Source organism: Mytilus californianus, unplaced genomic scaffold (genome assembly GCF_021869535.1).
Source record: "Mytilus californianus isolate M0D057914Y unplaced genomic scaffold, xbMytCali1.0.p SCAF_2, whole genome shotgun sequence".
Classification (NCBI taxonomy): Eukaryota; Metazoa; Mollusca; class Bivalvia; order Mytilida; family Mytilidae; genus Mytilus; species Mytilus californianus.
In genome coordinates, this window is record NW_026262668.1 from 106,794,793 (window position 1) to 106,815,711 (window position 20,919).

Here is a 20,919-nt window from a genome sequence, read left to right on the forward strand (position 1 = left end):
CAATAGTTTTGGAGATACAGCTTTAATATTTTGTAGGATGTTCATACACATAATGGAGGTGTGCATGGCCACAGGATTTTGATTTCTTTTAAATATTCTGAAAATGACAGGAAGTTGGACTTAGTCATTTGTTTGGTCAGGCAGGGGCATCATTTGTGTCTTACATAAATCTTATTTTTAAGAAATCTGTTTTGATATGAAATGGGAATTTTGTTATGATTCTTTTTTCACTTTTACCATCAAGTAAAAGGATTAATAGTTTAGCTGACAAAGCTGAACATAATCAATAAGTATATATTGTGACCGTTAATTTATACATGTATACCTATTAATAAATAGGACAGGCTGATTAGATTAGGAAGCACCAAATTTCTAAATGCCTTAAAAATCTGCTTGGTGTCCACTCACAAATTGTCCCCTTTAAAGCTGTCCAAAGGAAGAAGCTAACTCAATTCTGTCATACATTTTAGCATCTTCAGCTTCTCATCTATTGCATATCCATATATTGAACTCCTGTTCTGATTGTGGTCTCTAAAGTGATTTGATGAACTCTTGTAGAATCTGAATTTGCATTATACATTTAATATGAACTATAACTGCATTGGTGACATACTTTTTGAGATGGATAAAGCAGGTGCATATTGTGACAAGTCATATGAATATCTCAGGTGGTTCAATTTGTAAGAATCAAATTCCTTGTAGTTATTAAATATGAGGAAATTGTTGGCAGCCTGGTTATGATTAATGTTGTAGAAGATTGTGATATGAATCTCTGCTGTTGACTGATATATATTTCAGTATGGAATTATCATTAAACAATATAACAGTTATCACTGATCCTTATTCCATATATTTTGTAAGTCAGTTATAAGTGCATTCTAGATCCTGGACCCATTTTCCAAAGAGGCATAGTAATCAGTATATAAATGTCAAGCAAAGTGGAAAAACAAACACAAATACATATAAAAAGATTGAATCACTTTGTTACATATATACTGAAAGCAGTTGCCCTTTTAATTTTCAAGCTCTTTCTGCAACGGGATTTACATTTTTGTACATGTATGACAATATAAATATATTTAATTTTATTCCAAAATAAACTTTAATATATACATTTAGCATAATTGAGGCTTCATTATTATACATGTATATTATTAATTATATATGTGTATATTTAGAAAATGGTTGGCAATTACCAAAATGTTCAGACATGGAACAACCTTTCAATTTATAATGTGTAAAAAACTTTTATACTTTTTACTGTGAAATATATGTACAAATGACTTTTATATCCCCCAAATATTTGATAAAAGTTCATGGTCAATTTAAAGTTGGGTAGTACTTGACAATTTATTAAGTAGTCTCTCTATCTTAACCTGGTAAGGTGTTTGCCCATGAATTTATTTGTATATGATTAGTTAATTTTGTTTAAACAGTAAGTACAAAAAAAAATGTATGGTTTCTCTTGGAATTGTGTCAAGGACTGTAAACATTTTGTGAATACAGAAATTCAGCATGTAAAGTTCAATTGTCTGTCCCATAAGTGACAAGCACTATTCAAGTATAGATTTCTTTAAAGTTGATTTTGCCAATTAAATCTTGTTAAAAAAAGAAGAACAGATTTATCCAATATATTTCACTCCCGAAAATGTATAGTTTCTTTTGAGTGTGTGTGTAGTTTTCTCCTCTTTTTGTCAATACACATGTTTTCATCACATAAACAAATATCAGGTAAACAAAATGCAAATTTGGATATACTTTTATTAAAGTATTTTTCATGTTATGATTATTAGTGGAAAAATCAAGTTTTTTGTCTATGACATTTTCAAGTACTTGCTTTAAGATGTTTACTTGCTAACAGAACTTTGAGACTTTGGAAGAGTTAACTAACAGTCAGAAAGTATAACCTTGATATTGTCAACCATTTTACCCAGAGATAACATTGAAATAGTCCTGAAATAGCATAATACATTTGTATATCTTTAGAGGGGTGACTGAACTTAAGTATAGAAATTTAAAACACAGTTTGATAGTGGTGTAATAGGCTGATTAAACACAATTTATGAGTATGAGTATTTTTCACATTCAGTAAAAATAAATTGTGTAAGTTGTGTTAGATATGTTGAATTGTTCACCCCTTAACTGTAGATTTTTACTGTGATAGAAACTGTCTCATTGAGCAGCTTAGTGTGTGTTTTTGAGAATACACTGGTCTAATTACTATACACTGTATTGGAAAGTAGATAATTTTACTCTATTTTTGAGAATACAGGAGTCTTATAAACTGTATTGGAGAGTAGATAACTTGACTCTATTTTTGAAAATACACTGATCTTACTATACACTATTGGAGAGTAGATAACATTACTCTGATTTTGAGAATACACTGGTGTTCTTATAAACTGTATTGGAGAGTAGGTTACTTTACTCTGTTTTTGAGAATACACTAGAATTATTGTACTGAATTGGAGAATACATCTGTTGCACTTTATAGGAGAGTAGACTACTTTACTCTGTTTCTGAGAATACACTGGTGTTGCTATACACTGTATTGGAGAGAAGATTACTTTACCCTGGTTTTGAGAATACACTGGTCTTGCTATACACTGTATTGGAGAGTAGATTGCTTTACTCTGTTTTTTAGAATACACTGGTCTTGCTATACACTGTATTGGAGAGAAGATAACTTAACTCTGCTTTGGAGAATACACTGGTATTGCTATACACTGTATTGGAGAGTAGATTACTTTATTCTTGCTATACACTGTATTGGAGAGCAGATTACTTCCCTGGTGCATTCTTCAAAAACAGTCAAGTAATCTGTATCCAATACAGTGTATAACAATACTATTGTTATACACTGTATTGGAGAGTAGATTACTGTTTTTGGATAATACATCGGTATTGCTATACACTGTAATGGAGAGTGAATTACATTACTGTATATTGTATTGGGAGATTATATATAAATTGTCTTGCTTTACACTATATATAATAAGAGTACATCTGTATGAGAAAGTACAATCCCTTCGTACGTCCCAAAGTTGGTTTCCGTTCTCTAACTTTAGTTTGCCTCAACCAAATGTTATGAAACTTATACATAATGCTTATTACCACAAAACATCGATCAAGTTTGAATTTTGGTGCCGTCACTCTAACCATTCTAGAGTAATGCCCCTTTACAAATGGAAAAATTGCTGAATTTTTCATTTCTGTTCTCTAACTTTAGGTTGCCTCAACCAAATGTTATGAAACTTATACACAATGCTTATAACAACAAAACACAGATCAAGTTTGAATTTTGGTGGTGTCACTTTAACTGTTCTAGAGTTATGCCCCTTTATAACTTTATATGATATGCAAGCAGGGGCATCATCTGTGTCCCATGGACACATTCCCAATTTATTTTTATGCCCTCGCAGTAGCGGAGGGGGCATTAAGTTTTACCCTTGTCTGTACGTCCCAAAATTGGTTTCTGTTCTCTAACTTTAGTTTGCCTCAACCAAATGTTATGAAACTTATGCACAATGCTTATTACCACAAAACACAGATCAAGTTTGAATTTTGGTGGCGTCACTTTTACTGTTCTAGAGTTATGCCCCTTTAAAAATGGGAAAATTGCTGAATTTTTTGTTTCCGTTCTCTAACTGTGGTTTGCCTCAAGCAAATGTTATAAAACTTATACACAATGCTTATTACCACAAAACACAGATCGAGTTTGAATTTTGGTGGCGTCACTTTTACTGTTCTAGAGTTATGCCCCTTTACAAATGGAAAAATTGCTGAATTTTTTTGCATCTTCGTTCTCTAACTTAAGTTTGCCCCAACCAAATTTTATGAAACTTATACACAATGCTTATTACCACAAAACTCAGATCAAGTACAAATTTAGTTAGCATCACTTTTACTGTTCTTGAGTTATGTCCCTTTATAACGTTAAATGCATGCGGGGGCATCATCTGTGTCCCATGGACACATTCCCCATTTATTAGTCCCATACTGACCAACTCTTCTACAATAATTAGGTGTCAACTCTTCAAAAACATGTTAGTTCTCACTCTAAAGAAATTATTTTTAGTGGTTTATTAGTCCCCTTATGGTCCAAACCGTTTTGGAATTAGGGGCCAAAAAACAAGGATTTCCTGGTTTCCAGACAATAACTTGAGTATAAATCATTTGATGACATTGTACTGCTGAATCTAACCGTGTATTTAGATTTATGATTTTGGGCCCGAATTTTAAGTTGGTCAATTTTGAGGTCCAAAGGGTCCAAAATTAAACTTTAAAATTTAATTATTTGGGTTCTTTGATATGCTGAATCTTTTAGGCACGGTTTTCAAATTGGTCCAAAATTAAACTTAGTTTGATTTTAACAAAAATTAAATTCCTGGGGTTCTTTGATATGCTGAATCTAAAAAAATTATTTAGATTTTGGAATTTGGGCTCGTTATCAAATTGGTCCACATCGAAGTCAAAAGGGTCCAAAATTAAACTTTGTTTGATTTCATGAAAAATGAATTCTTGGGATTCTTTGATATGCTTGCAGAATCTAACCATGTATTTCGATTTTGGATATTGGACCATAAAAGGTAAATGTCCAAATTCAAATTTTTAAGGTCTTAGACCACATTCATTCTGTGTCAGAAACCTATGCTGTGTTAATTATTTAATCTCTATCCAAATTCAGAGCTGTATCAAGAATGAATGTTGTGTCCATACTTGCCATAACTATTCAGGGTTGGTCCTCTCTGGGGATATCAAGCTGTGCCCTGCTGGGAGCATTTTATTGCCTAATATCTTGAAAACTATAAAAGATAGATAAACAATTTAAATATCAAAACTGATCAGCAAGACAAGATCTACAAATAAATCAAATTTTGCAGACATCATTAGTTGACTCCATATAGGAGTGATTGCCCTTAAAAGAATTTGTTTACCCTTTTTTTGTGTTTTGGGTTAAAACTAAAGAAGATAGTAATACAAGATCAACAAAAATGAGATTTTTGTCGTTAATTCTATTCTAGTCCATATTGTTGGAGAGAGTCCATTGTTGAAGATGCACATAGACCTATGTGAGTGACACTGTAGTTATAGATTGTCTTCTGTGCTACAAGTAGGTATTTGCTATATATCTTATTTATTTGTTTTCTCGCAAATATCTTTAGACCTACAGCACTGATACAGATTTTCTGCAGCGTTAGCTTTTGTGCCAAATATTCAGCAATATTTTCAGTATTTCAAAATGTTTTGTTTTTACTTGCAGTATCACCACTCAAGGCATTGGCAAATAGTCATGAACCAAAGTCAGCACCACCTATCAGGAATCATGAACATACACATGCCATCATTTTCAAACGGGATGATTCTGTTAGGGTTAGTGATGTATATACTAAGCATGTTAAGTCCTTTAGTTTATTTCTAGATATCATATTTGCCATATTACGTGCTACATCTAAAATATCCTATATTTTCCAACTGTATAAAGAATATATGCCAGAAAGTCTTTACATATTTGTTTTTCAGCAATTTTGTTAATCACATTTCTTTTTATATAGCACTTAATGTGACAAGTATTATTCTAGGAGATGGATTTTAAATTTTGCACAGACTTCACAAAATATGCTGGACCGTTGGACAAATCCAACAAATTTGATATGGGTCACTCACTCAGACAAATATTGGCCATTAATAATTCACTGTCGTCCACACGTCCAAATTTCCAGATAGCAAAATTGATTGATCCAATATTCAGGTGCCAAAATCAACATAAAACAAGTTTCCATATCGTTTTTGTTGCCACAATTGACTATTTTGACTTAAACCTTAAATATTGTATCATTCCATTAACTTTCTTCGTGAAAATTCATGATTTATGCTTTTATAAATCAAGGGATTCTTTGAAAATATCAAAGCTTATTGTCTAACTGATTTTTGGTCTATCAGAATTAATGATTGCAGTTTGTCTGTCTAAATGTCCAACAGTCCTTTGGTCAATTTAGTGAAGTTTGTATGCATTACAAGTTTTTAGTTTGTAGAGATCAGCATAGAAATTAAGATTTTTAAGATTAAGATTTAAGACTGACATCTCCAAGTATTCAAATTTATCATTCTAATGCAAAATCTGTACAAACAAATTTGGATTAGAAAATTTGAATCAGCATAAATATATTTCTTGGTATGTCAATACCCCTTGTTTGTTATGTCTTTGAAATGGTATCCAAAATTTGTTATCCACTTACACACATAATTTCATCATAGTCTCCACTGGAAAGAATAAGCAAAATAGAGAAAACCTCCTTTATGTTTAATTTTTCCATGATTAGGCCTAATTTAGTGAACTAACATGGCTTCAGACTTGTGTACTGGATGCAGGTTGCCATAGTGCATTAGCTCTGATGGTTATTAAGTCAATGAGTACATATGCTAATAACTTAACCATTGTGGCATGCATGTAAAATATATGTAGAAAATACACAAATTTTTATTCAGGTGAAATTATGACAAAGCTCAGATTAAAAATGTTTTGGATTTTTTTTGGCCTGAAAATGATTATAAATGACAATATCACCTTATTAAATGGATTGTTAATTTCATTGCAGGATGCTACTGAAAATTTGTATCCAATTGACTTTTTTATGAAGATTTTTCTCTTTGTATATCAACTTATAATCAAGCCGTCCATATTTATTCAGGACACTGTTTATGCATTTATTTTAAACCCCATCCTGTTTGTAACCTATTAAAATTTGAACCAGTTAATGTACATTCTGGCAAGTGAAGAGCCTGATTGACCTGTTCTTAAAAATCATTGACAGTTAAATATGTATATATTGCCTGACCATTGTAGATGCCATACCAAGGTTCAATTCACGAGGAGGTAAGGTCATCTGTAGCTATTAACAACCTTGCACCTCTGCTTACCTCAATACACAATACACTGGCTGGTATATTATCAAGAAATCTGTCCAACATGGAACTAACAACGTTTGTTCCTGTGAACATTTGTAGCTTTTCAAGTGAAATTATGTAGCTTGTATTTTGTGAACCCCAACTAGCATACTAATTTTTATGCCCCGGCTGTAGCGTAGGAGGCCTTAAGTGTTACCCTTGTCTGTCTGGACATACGTCACATACGTCCCGAAATTGGTTAACGTTCTCTTACTTGAGTTTGCCTCTACCAAATGTTATGAAACTTGTACACAATGCTTATTACCACAAGACTCAGATCAAGTTTGAATGTGGGTGGCATCACTTTTATCATTTTAGAGTTATGCCCCTTTACATTTTTCGTTTCTGCTCTCCAACTTAAGTTTGCCTCATTCAAATGTTATGAAACATATAGTATACACAATGCTTATTGCCATAAGACTCAGATCAAGTTTGAATTTGGGTGGCATCACTTTTATCATTTTAGAGTTATGCCCCTTTACATTATTCGTTTCCGTTCTCTAACTTAAGTTTGCCTCAAACAAATGTTATGAAACTTAAACACAATGCTAATTGCCACAAAACTCAGATCAAATTCGAATTTGGGTGGCGTCACTTTTACCGTTCTTGAGTTATGTCCCTTTATAACGCTGTATGCAAGCATCATCTGTGTCCTATGGACACATTCTCCATCTATTTTAAATGTAGCCAGCAGCTAAGTCCTAATAATTTTCATCCCTGTGTCTTTGAGTATGGAGATATATTCTGATGTTATTCCTTAGCTAGGTTTAATTCTTACAATTTTTGTACCTTTCACTTGGGGTGTCTCAACTTGGGATTTTAAGTACAGACGTGCAGCTGGGATTTCAAAAATGTCCCCATTCATATATTAAAGACTTGGTGAATTCATAACCTATTCTTGAATTTCTCAGTTGCCACATATACAAACTGTGACATCTTAATTTGATATAAAAGGATAACTTAATGTATGTCAATTAAATTTTAGCAGATAGAGATGTATACTACATGACATGGGGTCACTCAAATGAAATAGATATAAGATGTGGTGTACAGTATATAATGAACAGCCTTCTAATCCAAAGATGAAATTATTGACATATTACCTTGATAAAATAACAACTCATTGATAAATTTGATATATCAAAAAAGTGACCCATTCCAGGGGCACATCATTTATATACCTTAAGTAAGATGGGAAGAACCCCCCTCCCCCTTTGTGACCTTTTGCCAATAAGATTTCCATCAACTATGTTCCTCCCATCAATATGTGTAACAATATATTTTTTAAGTGAAAATATATTTATGTATATTTGTATTGAATAAAAGATAAATGTTCCCACATATTTAGTCTTTCCCAGGGGATGTTTATACCAGCCAGTGTGACTTTTCAGGAAGTATATTGTGTCCTTGACAAGTAAAATAATAGATATATCTGGCTTTATGTTGCAAGTTTCTCCATGTGTCCAAGTTTGATGTGGCTCCTTAGCTTGGCAAAGGAATCTGTAATGAACCGGTCAAACCAACCATTTGACGGACATTGACATTCATGTGGGTAAACAGAAACTCATAAATGTCCAACATAATGGAAAATGGGAAAAAAACCAGTTTACTTTACATGATTTATTTCACAAATTCTAATAATTTTCATCCATTCTTAAAAAAATTAAAACGTAAGATTTTATTCTGTCAGTTCAAAGCTGATAGGTTGTTTACCTTTTGCACAAGACGTAATTAAACGTTGCACGACATTATATAATTTTTCTGTCATTTACCTGGATAAAATTTATGTAAATCTGTAATTTATAGTTGCAAGTAGGAAAAATAAGAGAATTTATTGTCATGTAACATGCTTGGTTAACGGAAGTTGACAGAGAAAGCTTGTGACAGGCATTTACAATTAGCATATGTTGTTACATCATTTTTTTCCTGTATTCACATTATAGAAATACTACTAAGAGGTAGCTAAAGGAACTTTTAACAGCTTCATTTCTGTTTTCTTTACACCATGAAATATTAATATATAAATCACTGTATTGACTACATTATATTCATTTCTGATAAACTGTTTGTGTAGACTAAAATTAGGGATGCTTTTTGTGGATGTCATGGGTCAATATTTTAGAATGTTTTATGATTATAATTTGCAGTTACAATTATTTATAGAAATTATTGAAACTAAATATTGTATTTAAATTCAGATTACTCAAATTCAAATTAAAACTTTGGTTTGTCGGTCAGGTTAGATTAAAAGCAGTATATATCTGTATTTAGAAAGGTAACAGCTGATTGTGAGAGTGGCCTAGTTAAAAAAAATAGCATATGTAGGTAGGGTGACAATTAGACTGCCCTATTTAATATATAAATGGAAATAATTTGACCTATATTTTTATTTTATATTTACCAGCATTAAAAATATTCATGGCCATGCCTTGGGAAAAGTTAAAACAATATTATCTGCTAAGCTGAATATTGCAGCTTATATAGATCATATGATCTATTTTCCATCACATCATCCTTTGCCTGTTGTTAACTTTTTCAAGATCCACTCCTCTGATACATCTGGGCTAATTACACCATACTTGACCACAGTCATAATCATCATTAATAACTGTGTAATTGTGCCAGCTGACCTGCTTATATGGTTATAATTGTCTATCTATACTAGAAATAGAACATTGGGTCAAATGCATATAATTGTCAAGTCATGGAAATTAAATGAATGAATTGGTGAGTGCCTTTTGAAATTTTCATAAAATTGTATGAAATATTAAATGATATTAATTTAGCTAGATTATGCTAGTATGTTACTTAGTTGATTTTTAATCTAATCCAGCATCCAATATGGCCACCTTTACTCAATAACTGACAGGGACCTTGAAAAAGAAATTCACCTATGAAACCATCAGGCCAGTTTGAACCCAGTTTTTCTTTATTGTTCAATGATGTTTTGTTTCAAAATGATACCATATATGATAAGCTATTAACATAATATATATATATATATATATATATATATACTGGTTGTCAAACTGAGTTGTTTATGTTATGATACCAGGTAATCAATACAGGCTCCTCAGATCCACCAGTGGTCCAAGACCATACACTAATATTATACTGGCACCTCAGATCAACAAATGCTCCAAGATCATACACCAATATTATACAGGCTCCTCAGATCAACAAATGCTCCAAGATCATACACCAATATTATACAGGCCTCTCAGATCTACTTATGCTCCAAGATCATACACCAATATTATACAGGCTCATCAGATCTATTTATACTCCAAGATCATACACCAATATTATACAGGCTCATCAGATCAACAAATGCTTCCAAGATCATACACCAATATTATACAGGCTCCTCAGATCAACAAATGCTTCTAAGATCATACACCAATATTATACAGGCGCCTCAGATCAACAAATGCTCCCAAGATCATACACCAATATTATACAGGCTCCTCAGATCAACAAATGCTCCCAAGATCATACACCAATATTATACAGGCCTCTCAGATCCATTAATACTCGCAAGATCATACACCAATATTATACAGGCCTCTCAGGTCCACTTATGCTCCAAGATCATACACCAATATTATATAGGCTCCTCAGATCCATAAATGCTCCCAAGATCATACACCAATATTATACAGGCTCCTAAAACCAACAAATGTTCCCAAGATCATTCACCAATTTTATACAGGCTCCTCAGATCCATTAATGCTCCCAAGATGATATACCAATATTATACAGGCTCCTCAGATCAACAAATGCTCCCTAGATCATACACCAATATTATACAGGCTCCTCAGATCAACAAATGCTCCCAAGATCACACAACAATATTATACAGGCTCCTCAGATTCATAAATGCTTTCAAGATGATATACCAATATTATACAGGCTCCTCAGATCAACAAATGCTCCCTAGATCCTACACCAATATTATACAGTCTCCTCAGATCAACAAATGCTCCCAAGATCATACACCAATATATTACAGGCTCTTCAGATCCATTAATGCTCCCAAGATGATATACCAATATTATACAGGCTCCTCAGATCAACAAATGCTCCCAAGATCATACACCAATATTATACAGGCTGCTCAGATCCATTAATGCTCCCAAGATGATATACCAATATTATACAGGCTCCTCAGATCAACAAATGCTCCCAAGATCATACACCAATATTATACAGGCTCCTCAGATCAACAAATGCTCCCAAGATCATACACCAATATTATACAGGCTCCTCAGATCCATTAATGCTCCCAAGATGATATACCAATATTATACAGGCTCCTCAGATCGACAAATGCTCCCAAGATCATACACCAATATTATACAGGCTCCTCAGATCAACAAATGCCCCCAAGATCATACACCAATATTATACAGGCTCCTCAGATCCATTAATGCTCCCAAGATCATACACCAATATTATACAGGCTCCTCAGATCCATTAATGCTCCCAAGATCATACACCAATATTATACAGGCTCCTCAGATCAACAAATGCTCCCAAGATCATACACCAATATTATACAGGCTCCTCAGATCAACAAATGCTCCCAAGATCATACACCAATATCATACAGGCTCATCAGATCCACTTATGCAGTATTATCACATAATGTACAACCTGATCACATCAGAATGATTACCTATTCTTTACATGCTTTAAACAATTTAAATAAATTGCGATGTTTTTATTTCAGTTTTCATTGGATTCAGATCTAGATAAATTAGATATAGAAGATTTAGGTAAGAATATATGTGTAGTACATAAACATCTTTCTGGAAAAAGTTAATTGACAGCAATGAAATACTAAAAATAAAAAAAAAGCCATTACAACAAATAGATAGGGCTTTTACAAACCTGACAACACAAATAAAGCAAAATAAACACTTTAAGGGCATTATACGGTCTTCAGCAATGGACAATACCAGTATGACAAGCTTTTAATTGTGTTGTCTAGGCAAATTGTAAATGCATTAAAAGTGAAAATATAATATCTACAAATATGCAATACTTAAAAGTCTCAGAATTGTACAAGGGGACAGTGAAAACCACTGACCTTAGAATATGATTATTCAAAATATCATTAATAACCCATGATCAATCATGAAAGTCAAAAGTTTTGTTGTCTTTACAGTATAGGAAGTTGTCTGATATGCTATATGTATTATATACACCAATTAAAGTGCTAGCCGGATGGGGTGTATCTAATTTACACCCTAATAGTATGGTTAATTGAAAATGATAGCTTTTGACAGTCACTGTACTTTTTAAGTAGAAATCATAGTTATTTCATAAACTGATTGTATTCAGATACATGTATTCAAAGCTGAAGGTTAGATAAGACCCCAAATATGGACACTTTCTCTAGCTAAAATTTCAAAGGAGGATTTAAAAAAAGCTACTTTCATCAAATACAGTCCTTACCAAATGATTCTTCTGCTTTAATTTCTTTTTATTCTTTTGAAATAGAAACATCCTAGATCTGACATACAAATGTGGTGACATCTACATTTAAAAATTCATCATATTGGTTTATTTTAGTAAACATTTCTTACAAAGATATAGCTGTGATAAGTTTAGAAACTAGTTGTACTTTATCAATAGTTATAAAACAAATAGGTTATTTTATTTATAAACATTATTAGATCTTTTCAACAATGCCATTTTTGTGGTAAAACATTTCCTGCGTTACATGACATGTTGCTTGATTGTGTCAAAGCTTTTAAGGCTTACCTAAGTATTTTACTATCTATTTTGATTTTTATTGCCTGATCTTTTATAGAACAATTGACTTTTTGTTTGTTATAGTACATATGATCTTTCTGTTTTCAGATGAAAACACGGAGCAAGCATTTGCAAAGTTCATGCGAGCCCATAAGTGTTATGACCTTATTCCCACTAGTGCCAAACTTGTTATATTCGACACATTATTAAATGTAAGTATTTGATCTATGTCTCTGTATTGAAATGGCAGGCATGCTTGGTCTATTCAACAGTCTCACTCAACCCAAGGGTTTAGTATGTGATCCTAAGGAAAAAATAGTGTGCTTTAGGTAAGACAACTGACATTCCCTTTTTACCCCTGACTCTTTAAATATTATTTGTTGTCAGCTTAAAAATATTTAATTCCAATCTATTTTAGACCTTAAAAACCAATTTTGATTTGTCTCTCATAACTTTTGGTATAAATTTTTGAATTTTAATTTGACATGTTTGATGGAAAATACTTGTTTTCAAGTTCCAGATTTTTTTTCTGGGGGTTGTAATAGAATGCAAACCATCTCTTGATGATCAGAAATGGAAATACTTTTGATAAACAATCTTTAAATAGATTCTTAGATTAAATTATATATATCACTTCAAATAAAATATGAAAGTTTAGGAAATAATGACTGTGATGTAATTCATTGGTCCTTACTGATAACTTTTAATGACCTTCTACAATTTGTATGTTTAATTCAAATGTTATCTTCACATGACGCAAACACTAACTTTGAATGTAAACTTCAAATGATTGCCCAATATTTTTGTAGGGATAAATATTTTTTTAAGTGAAGTTTTTGCAAGTGTCTGACATTTTCTTACATATAAATAGAGAGATAGATAAATTTTATTTCCAATAGAGGACCCATTATGGACAAAATCAGTACATGTACAATGATGAGCACATTAAACATTTACAATATAGATAGTACAAAAGAAAAACAGCTCAAACATGGAATATAAAGATAAAGATAAATTTTTATTTCTAATAGAGGATCAGTACAGTGATTTTGTTTATATTATTAAACAATTGCAATATAGACAATACACAAGAAAAACAACTCAAACATGAAATATAAATTGAGTTAATAATATATATAGCCATATAAACCATAAAGTTTAGTGTTTATTGACCATGCACCAGAAGCAGCATCACATCCATTACAAAAATAGCTTTTATGAGAAGTCCTTCCTCTTGGCTGATGCATATGAACAAATAGTATTGTTGTCCATATGCAGGCGTCATCAAGGGCAGGTGCTTAAAGGACACTCAAACAAATACACACAAATATGAATATTTAAACACTTTACAACACTAAACATAAACTAATACTAAAAAAAGGATTATTATATAGTCCTCCTCGTGGCTAATGCACTTGGACAAGATTATTATGCAGTTATCCAAATGCAGGAGTCACCAAGGGCAGGTGCTTATAGGACATAGTATCATGTTCTGTAAAAATGTTTGTGCAAAAATTATTAGGATTTGGATGCAGCCTCCAACAACTTGTCCCAATGCTCTGAGAAAAAATACACAAAATTTTTCATTATGTTTTATGAAAGCACACATTTCGTACAAGATATCCTTGTTTTCATTACTCATTAACCAAATAAACTGAATATAACATGAGTTTATAATATAACTGTCCAGTGTTCATTGACCATGCGCCAGAAGCAGCATCAAATCGATTATGATATGAGCTTTTATGAGTTAAGTCCTCCTTGTGACTGGTTCAGATGAACAAATATTATAGTTATCAAAATGCAAGAGTCACCAATAATTGTAAAATTTGCGCAAACTGATAGTTAGGTGAGGTTTTCAGACTCAGGTGCAACAAGTTTTTCTTCATTGATAAAGTGTTACACAATAAAAATTTACATAAAACATAATGCATATATTTAAAAGACTGAAGATCAAGTTATGACATGGCTAATGTGTAATTCCTTGCACAACTCCAACCTTTGATTATCTTAGATGGTTGTCACTTCATAATGTTATCTCAAATTTGGCATACTTTGGAATCCTTATTATTCGTGGGATATCAATTTTCGTGGATTTCATTTGTACAGGTTAACAACGAATTCAAATGTTCAATGAAAGTACAAATTTTCTTGAAACTTCTATGCAGACTTAGGCAAAACATGAAAACAAATTTTTTTTTTAGCCATGCAAATAAATGACCATATTTATTATACAAGTCTGTTCTCGTATACAATTGTGGTTTTAAATGACCATATTTATTATACAAGTCTGTTCTCGTATACAGTTGTGGTTTTAAATGACCATATTTATTATACAAGTCTGTTCTCGTATACAGTTGTGGTTTAAGCCAATATGTTCTGTAATAAAAAGAAGTATATTCTCTGTGGACAAAATAGAGAGGTTGAAATGGGAAGAAATTATATAGCCCAATACCTTGTAAACAAAAAAGAAATGTTACTAAATGCCAAGGTTGTTATCACAAAAACTGTTATCCTTGTAGATAGGTCATGGCAACACTCCAATAAGATTTATACAATTATTATGTTGAAATATGTCTGTAAGAATATTGATTGTTGTTACAAAGTATTTATCTAGAGTAGCATGCTGTCTGTAAGTTATCCTTCATTGACAAAGTTCCAAGTTCCTTGGTGTACCAGTCTCTCTTAACTTGGTGTACTCTGTGATGTACCACACTATGTTATGTGGTATCCTGTGTGGTAGTCAATATCCTAACTCAATGTTGTTACATGTTGCTGACTCGTCAACATACTTAGATGCATTGGCTTCTACTAGGTTTTGATAGGCTTGACTTTGAAAAACTTCTCAAGAACAATCAAATTAAGAGGAACCAAACTTGACGTACTTGTTCCCTTTAAGGTCTTGACAAGAGTCATTTTTTTGGTCCCTATCAGATATTCAAAATGACATCAATCATTTTATTTACGATGAAAATGTAAAGGCAAATCAGATTTTTGTCTCACATCAAGATAGTCGAAACAGCAAGACTTAGGTGTACTGTTTCCAGTGGCAGCTGCCTCTAAAGAGTATAAGTTTGTTAAGTTGGACAGTTAACCACTCATCCTGAAAGATTAACTCAGAAGTTTGTTCTACTCTCTGTTACCATTGTGCACATTATATTTGACAACCTTGACTTCAATTACATCAGATGTAAAAATAGCAACACATGGCCATATTAGACAATAAATCAATCAGGTAGTATTTAGTAAAAGGAGGCTGATTCAGTGAGATGCTTTCCCTGCTAATTGTAGATATCAAAATTGATTTGTTTGGGGGTTTTACCAGACCAGTGAGAATTAGGTTATTGGTATTTCTTCAGTATTGACTGCCCTAATTGACATGTCTTTGCTGTACATGATTTGTTCATTGGATTGAAAAAAGTTATGCAATCAGTTCTGTTTAACTATGTTATTTCAACAATATATCATCAGTGTTAACAATAATAATATAATAATAGTAACAAATCAATGAGACAACTGTTTTCAATATGCTGCATTTCTCTTATGTGGATTCATCCTGGTGAGACGGACCTGCAACCTTGGGGGATTTGGCTTGCGAACTGATGTTTCATTTAAAAGGACCTGTGACCTTTAAAAATGTTCAAAACAGAGAATTAGACCAGTTCAGAATCATACAGTTTTCATAAAAGTGACATTGTGACCTAAGTGGGGCATTGTACTGGAGTCCCAATTATGATATAAACCATAACATGGATCAGGTTCTAAAGAAATTTGCCTTAAAATGACTGTTTATGAATGCTATGAATACTTTAATTGTGTCAGCTTATTTTTGTTAATGAATATTTATATAAACACCTGGGGATTTTAAATGCATAGTGAATGTTTCAAACCTTTACTTTCAGTCCTATATCGACAAAGTCTCACTATTAAACTGTGCCCATTTAAACTATTGAATAATTAATAGTTGTCCTACAGTGGATATTCAGTCAATGTAGACAGACTATTGATTAACACTCAAATGGTAAATAAAAGTCAAGGAGAGAGTTAGAGAAAATTGCTTTTAATAAAATGATTGCTGTAAAATTCCATTTCTTGAAAGATTGATTAATTAATAATTTAATGGGTCTGGCATCAAATGATTTTAATACCATCAAGTGAAATTTAGTCTTTGAGACTATGAGAATACATATCAGCAAGTCTATAAAGCCTCCATTAACTGGTGGCTGTGTAAAAGATCAGCAGATCATGTATAGTATGCAGTTTACACTACTCCATTTTACTCATGGTTCAACCTGCATTAGAAAAAATTAGGTTAAATTAAGAAACTGAAAAGAAAAGTGGAGTATAATGTGATGTATTTGCTATATTGATATGTGACATTTTCTGCCGACTGACAAAATCAAAGTAATCTGTTGTTATCAAGTGATAAAGTCCCACCAGTTGCATGATCCAGAATTGCTCCGAAGTCATCATTTTCTTTTTGTGGTTTTGCCAGGTGATCAAAAAGCTATTTGTACCTTTGAAAATATTCCGATTCTCCTGAATCTAGCTGACCTATTCGTACTCTTCAAATTTTGTATCTTGCAGCAATTTTTATACGACCGCAAAAAATTTGCGTTCGACCGCAAAAAATTTGCGTTCGTATAATGCTATCACGTCGTCCTCGTCCGAAGACATTTGGTTTCCAGACAATAACTTTAGTTTAAGTGTATGGATCTCTATGAAATTTAATCAAAAGGTTCAATACCACAAAAGGAAGGTTGGGATTGTTTTTGGGGGTGATGGTCCCAACCGTTTAGGAATTGGGGGCCAAAAAGGGACCCAAAACAAGCATTTTTCTAGTTTCAGGACAATAACTTGTGTACAAGTAATTTGATTGCTCTGAAATTGTACCACAAGGTTCAATACCACAAGTAGAAGGTTGGGATTCATTTTGGGGGTAATTGCCCAAACCGTTCAGGAATTGGGGGCCAAAACAAGCAATTTTCTTGTTTTCAGACAATTACTTGTGTTTAAGTTAATGGATGTCTCTTAAATTGTTCCTAATTTTACAAAAAGAAAATTTCTTCAAATATTTGTTTTTTTTGGGGGGATGGGGGTCACAATTTATTTTGCTAATTCTTTGTATATAGTCTGAAAACAGATTTACTAAGTATTGCGCAACAGCACAGTGTATTGCACAACAGCAAGAAATCTTCAATTAAATATAAATTCAAGTCATATAACCAATTTCAAGTTCTTTGACTACCGGTACATTTATTCTGTGTCAGAAACCTATAATGTGTCAAATATTTAATTACAATCCAAATTCAGACCTGTATCAAGCTTGAATATTGTGTCCATTTTTGCCCCAACTGTTCAGGTTAGGACCTCTGCAGTCGTATCCAGCTGCGCTCGGCGAAGCAGTTTATTCTCATATGGACTGTCTTTAATTTAAGCATATTCTTGTCTGAAGTTCAGTTAAAAGCCAAGGTGGGGTGGCGGTCAAACATGTTTTATCTTTTACAATAATATTGGTTCAAGGTGATATTTTTATATGAGTTTCATTACAAATTATGTTGGAACAACAAATAGAGAATAGACCCTGGTGACCCAAATATAAATTGGTGACACTAATATATTGAGGTTACTCCATATATGTTGTCTAAAAACTGCTATGTAAACAGGAAAATGCTTATACATGTTTTACATACTCAAAACTGTGCCATTTATAAACCATTACACAAATACCCATTACTTATCAGAAAAAGTGAGATAATGAATGCATTTCCACAAGATTAGCGTAAACCTTACCATTTACTTTAAATATCTCTTGTTTGTATTAGATACACCTTGAGGGCATGCGCCCAAATGGGTGTATCTAACTTACACCAAGATATTATTGTCAATGGAGAATGATAGTTTTCAATAATTTAAGAGGGGGTTTTTCAGCGATTTGACCATATGTTATTAAAAGCATGATAAAAGCAGGTATCCAATTTCATTTAAACGACATCTTGGTGTAAACAAATATATTCCTGAGGAAGGAAGATTCTCACATGCAACTTTCAACTCAAACTCATTCCTATACAGTTTGTGACTTGACATGATGATGTGTCACTACAATATATATGTACAAACCAACCAAAGCAAGCTGCAGTATGAACCTTGGCACAGATCTAGTTCAAGATGCACGCTATATTTATCCTTTGTAAGATACTTTTAAGGACGACAGATTTATATTAGTAAATCAACAGTCTTTTTATTTAGAATATGAGTCACTGCTCTGTTGATTGTACTAACATACAGCTGTTTCATGTACATGTATTATTTTGCTTTAAAACTGGTTTGAATGAATTTGTCTGACCTGCAATTTTGAATGAGGGATAACTTGTTTGATATTAAAATATGTTAGTAATGTATAAAGTCAACCAGTAACAGAATGGACTCATTCTTTATTATCCCAATATATACATATATATATAAGGAATACTACTATCTATGATAGGTGTATGTTATGTTTTATTTCTCTGGATATAAATAAGTTAGCATTAATTAATAAAAAAAAGAAATTAATCTTTAAGATTCATTCACTTCAGTATCCAAAAAAAACGTTTTTTTAACTATTTTACATGCTAAAGATGTAAATGACCTTAGCTTGCAGTGCAACACCACAAAATTAAAAATGTTTAAAAGAGTTTTCTAAAACCTTGAAGATTAGTACCTTTTACATATAAAAGTTGATAAAAATATGATTTCTATTCCATACTTCAAATGATATGTGAAGATCACTCAATGAAGTTCAAGTGACTCTGCTTCAGTGAAGGCTGGACAAGCAGTAGAAGTCTGACCCATTGATAAGTTGTATTTTATGTTTGCTTGAATACAGTTTTATTTTCTGATGTATATTTCAATCTTTACAGGTGAAGAAAGCATTTTTTGCCCTTGTATATAATGGTGTGAGGGCAGCACCTCTCTGGGATAGTTCAAAACAAGATTATGTAGGTAAGATGTAACATGATTTAAACAGCAGCTTTCCTACAACAGAGTTATATAAGTTATGATGGGAGTTATTATTGAGCATTAAAGGATAAAGAAAAAAATACTCATTACTGAAATAACATGTGTTCATAAATTTATTAAAGACTGGGTAGGAAGATTCTTTAAACTTTTAAGACAAGAAATCAGTGTCCTGATTAGTTGAGTTATTAAGGTTGTATTCTAAATGTCATTGGGTTGTTATTTCATTGGCATTTCCCATACATTTCCTTTTTTTGCTCCTTGAAAAAAATCTGGGAGCATATAAAAATCAGTGTCCAAGACAAATGATTTTCAGATGATAACTTGCTGGATTAAAATGAAAATAATACAGATGGAAGATAGAGATATGGGGATGAAGCCTATTAACTTTGGGAGTTAACAGGTCAAAGGTCAAGGTCACTGTTTCTGAAAATAAAGGGAAAAACAGTTTTAAAGTTGGTTTCAGGGATGCTATCCTACTATGACTTTGTAACACATTCTATACATGAAAATTAGCAATAAATCTACATGTTTATTTGTTCTTTTCAACCATACTATTATTTTGAACCCTTGAAATAAAAATGTTTATCCCAATAGATATGCAGCTTGATGAGCATCAGATGGAAATTTGAGGTGCCTTCACTTTTGTTCTTAGATACATATACTAGTCGTAATAAATGTAATAAATATCTTGTACATAATGAATGTAACACTTTTGGGAAGGGAATTTGTTATGCTTATACTTGCATAACTTCTAGTCCCACTTCCCACTGCTGTTATGGTGCATTTTCTTTACAGTAAGTTTACATGTAAAACTAACTTTTGATTATACTTATTTGTACATTGTATGTATTATATATATCTTATGTCAATCTTTGAATAATGCTTTGGGCGTTTTCTTGTTAATTAAATATAAAAACATCAATTTCATCTATTTTATTCTATGTTTTCCTTTTCACTACAGAATATACAAATCACATTCATTTGGTTCTGAGACATAACTTGAGACATAACTTTATATTGTTTTTATCAGTTTGATGTTGATCTCTTGGCCAAAAGTATGTTGTGCTTGTCCGACTAACTATAGTTCATTGTGTTTTCTTTAACTGCTGGGCTAATTTAAACCAAAGATGGCAGGAATAATGTTCTGAAGGTACATTTTACAAGACTTCTCTATTGCTATTTGATCTATTGGAATTTCTGCTCTGATTT

General features: G+C 32.3%; 1 protein-coding gene and 1 long non-coding RNA gene across 9 annotated transcripts in view; one reads left to right on the forward strand and one right to left on the reverse strand.

Annotated features, from left to right (window-relative positions):
- The window catches only part of LOC127728517 (5'-AMP-activated protein kinase subunit gamma-1-like), a 243,756-nt gene that overhangs the window by 200,083 nt on the left and 22,754 nt on the right, over positions 1-20,919 (forward strand). For 5 of the 6 annotated variants that reach the window (XM_052235932.1, XM_052235928.1, XM_052235930.1 and 2 more), the window contains 5 exons: positions 5,264-5,373; positions 6,848-6,877; positions 11,681-11,726; positions 12,817-12,920; positions 19,611-19,692. In XM_052235932.1, coding sequence (XP_052091892.1) covers positions 5,264-5,373; positions 6,848-6,877; positions 11,681-11,726; positions 12,817-12,920; positions 19,611-19,692 — 372 coding nt within the window. The remainder of the gene's footprint in view (positions 1-5,263; positions 5,374-6,847; positions 6,878-11,680; positions 11,727-12,816; positions 12,921-19,610; positions 19,693-20,919) is intronic. The other variant, XM_052235931.1, reaches the window with a different exon arrangement.
- Positions 1-20,919, reverse strand: part of LOC127728552 (uncharacterized) — a 150,608-nt gene that overhangs the window by 703 nt on the left and 128,986 nt on the right. The window lies entirely within an intron of this gene.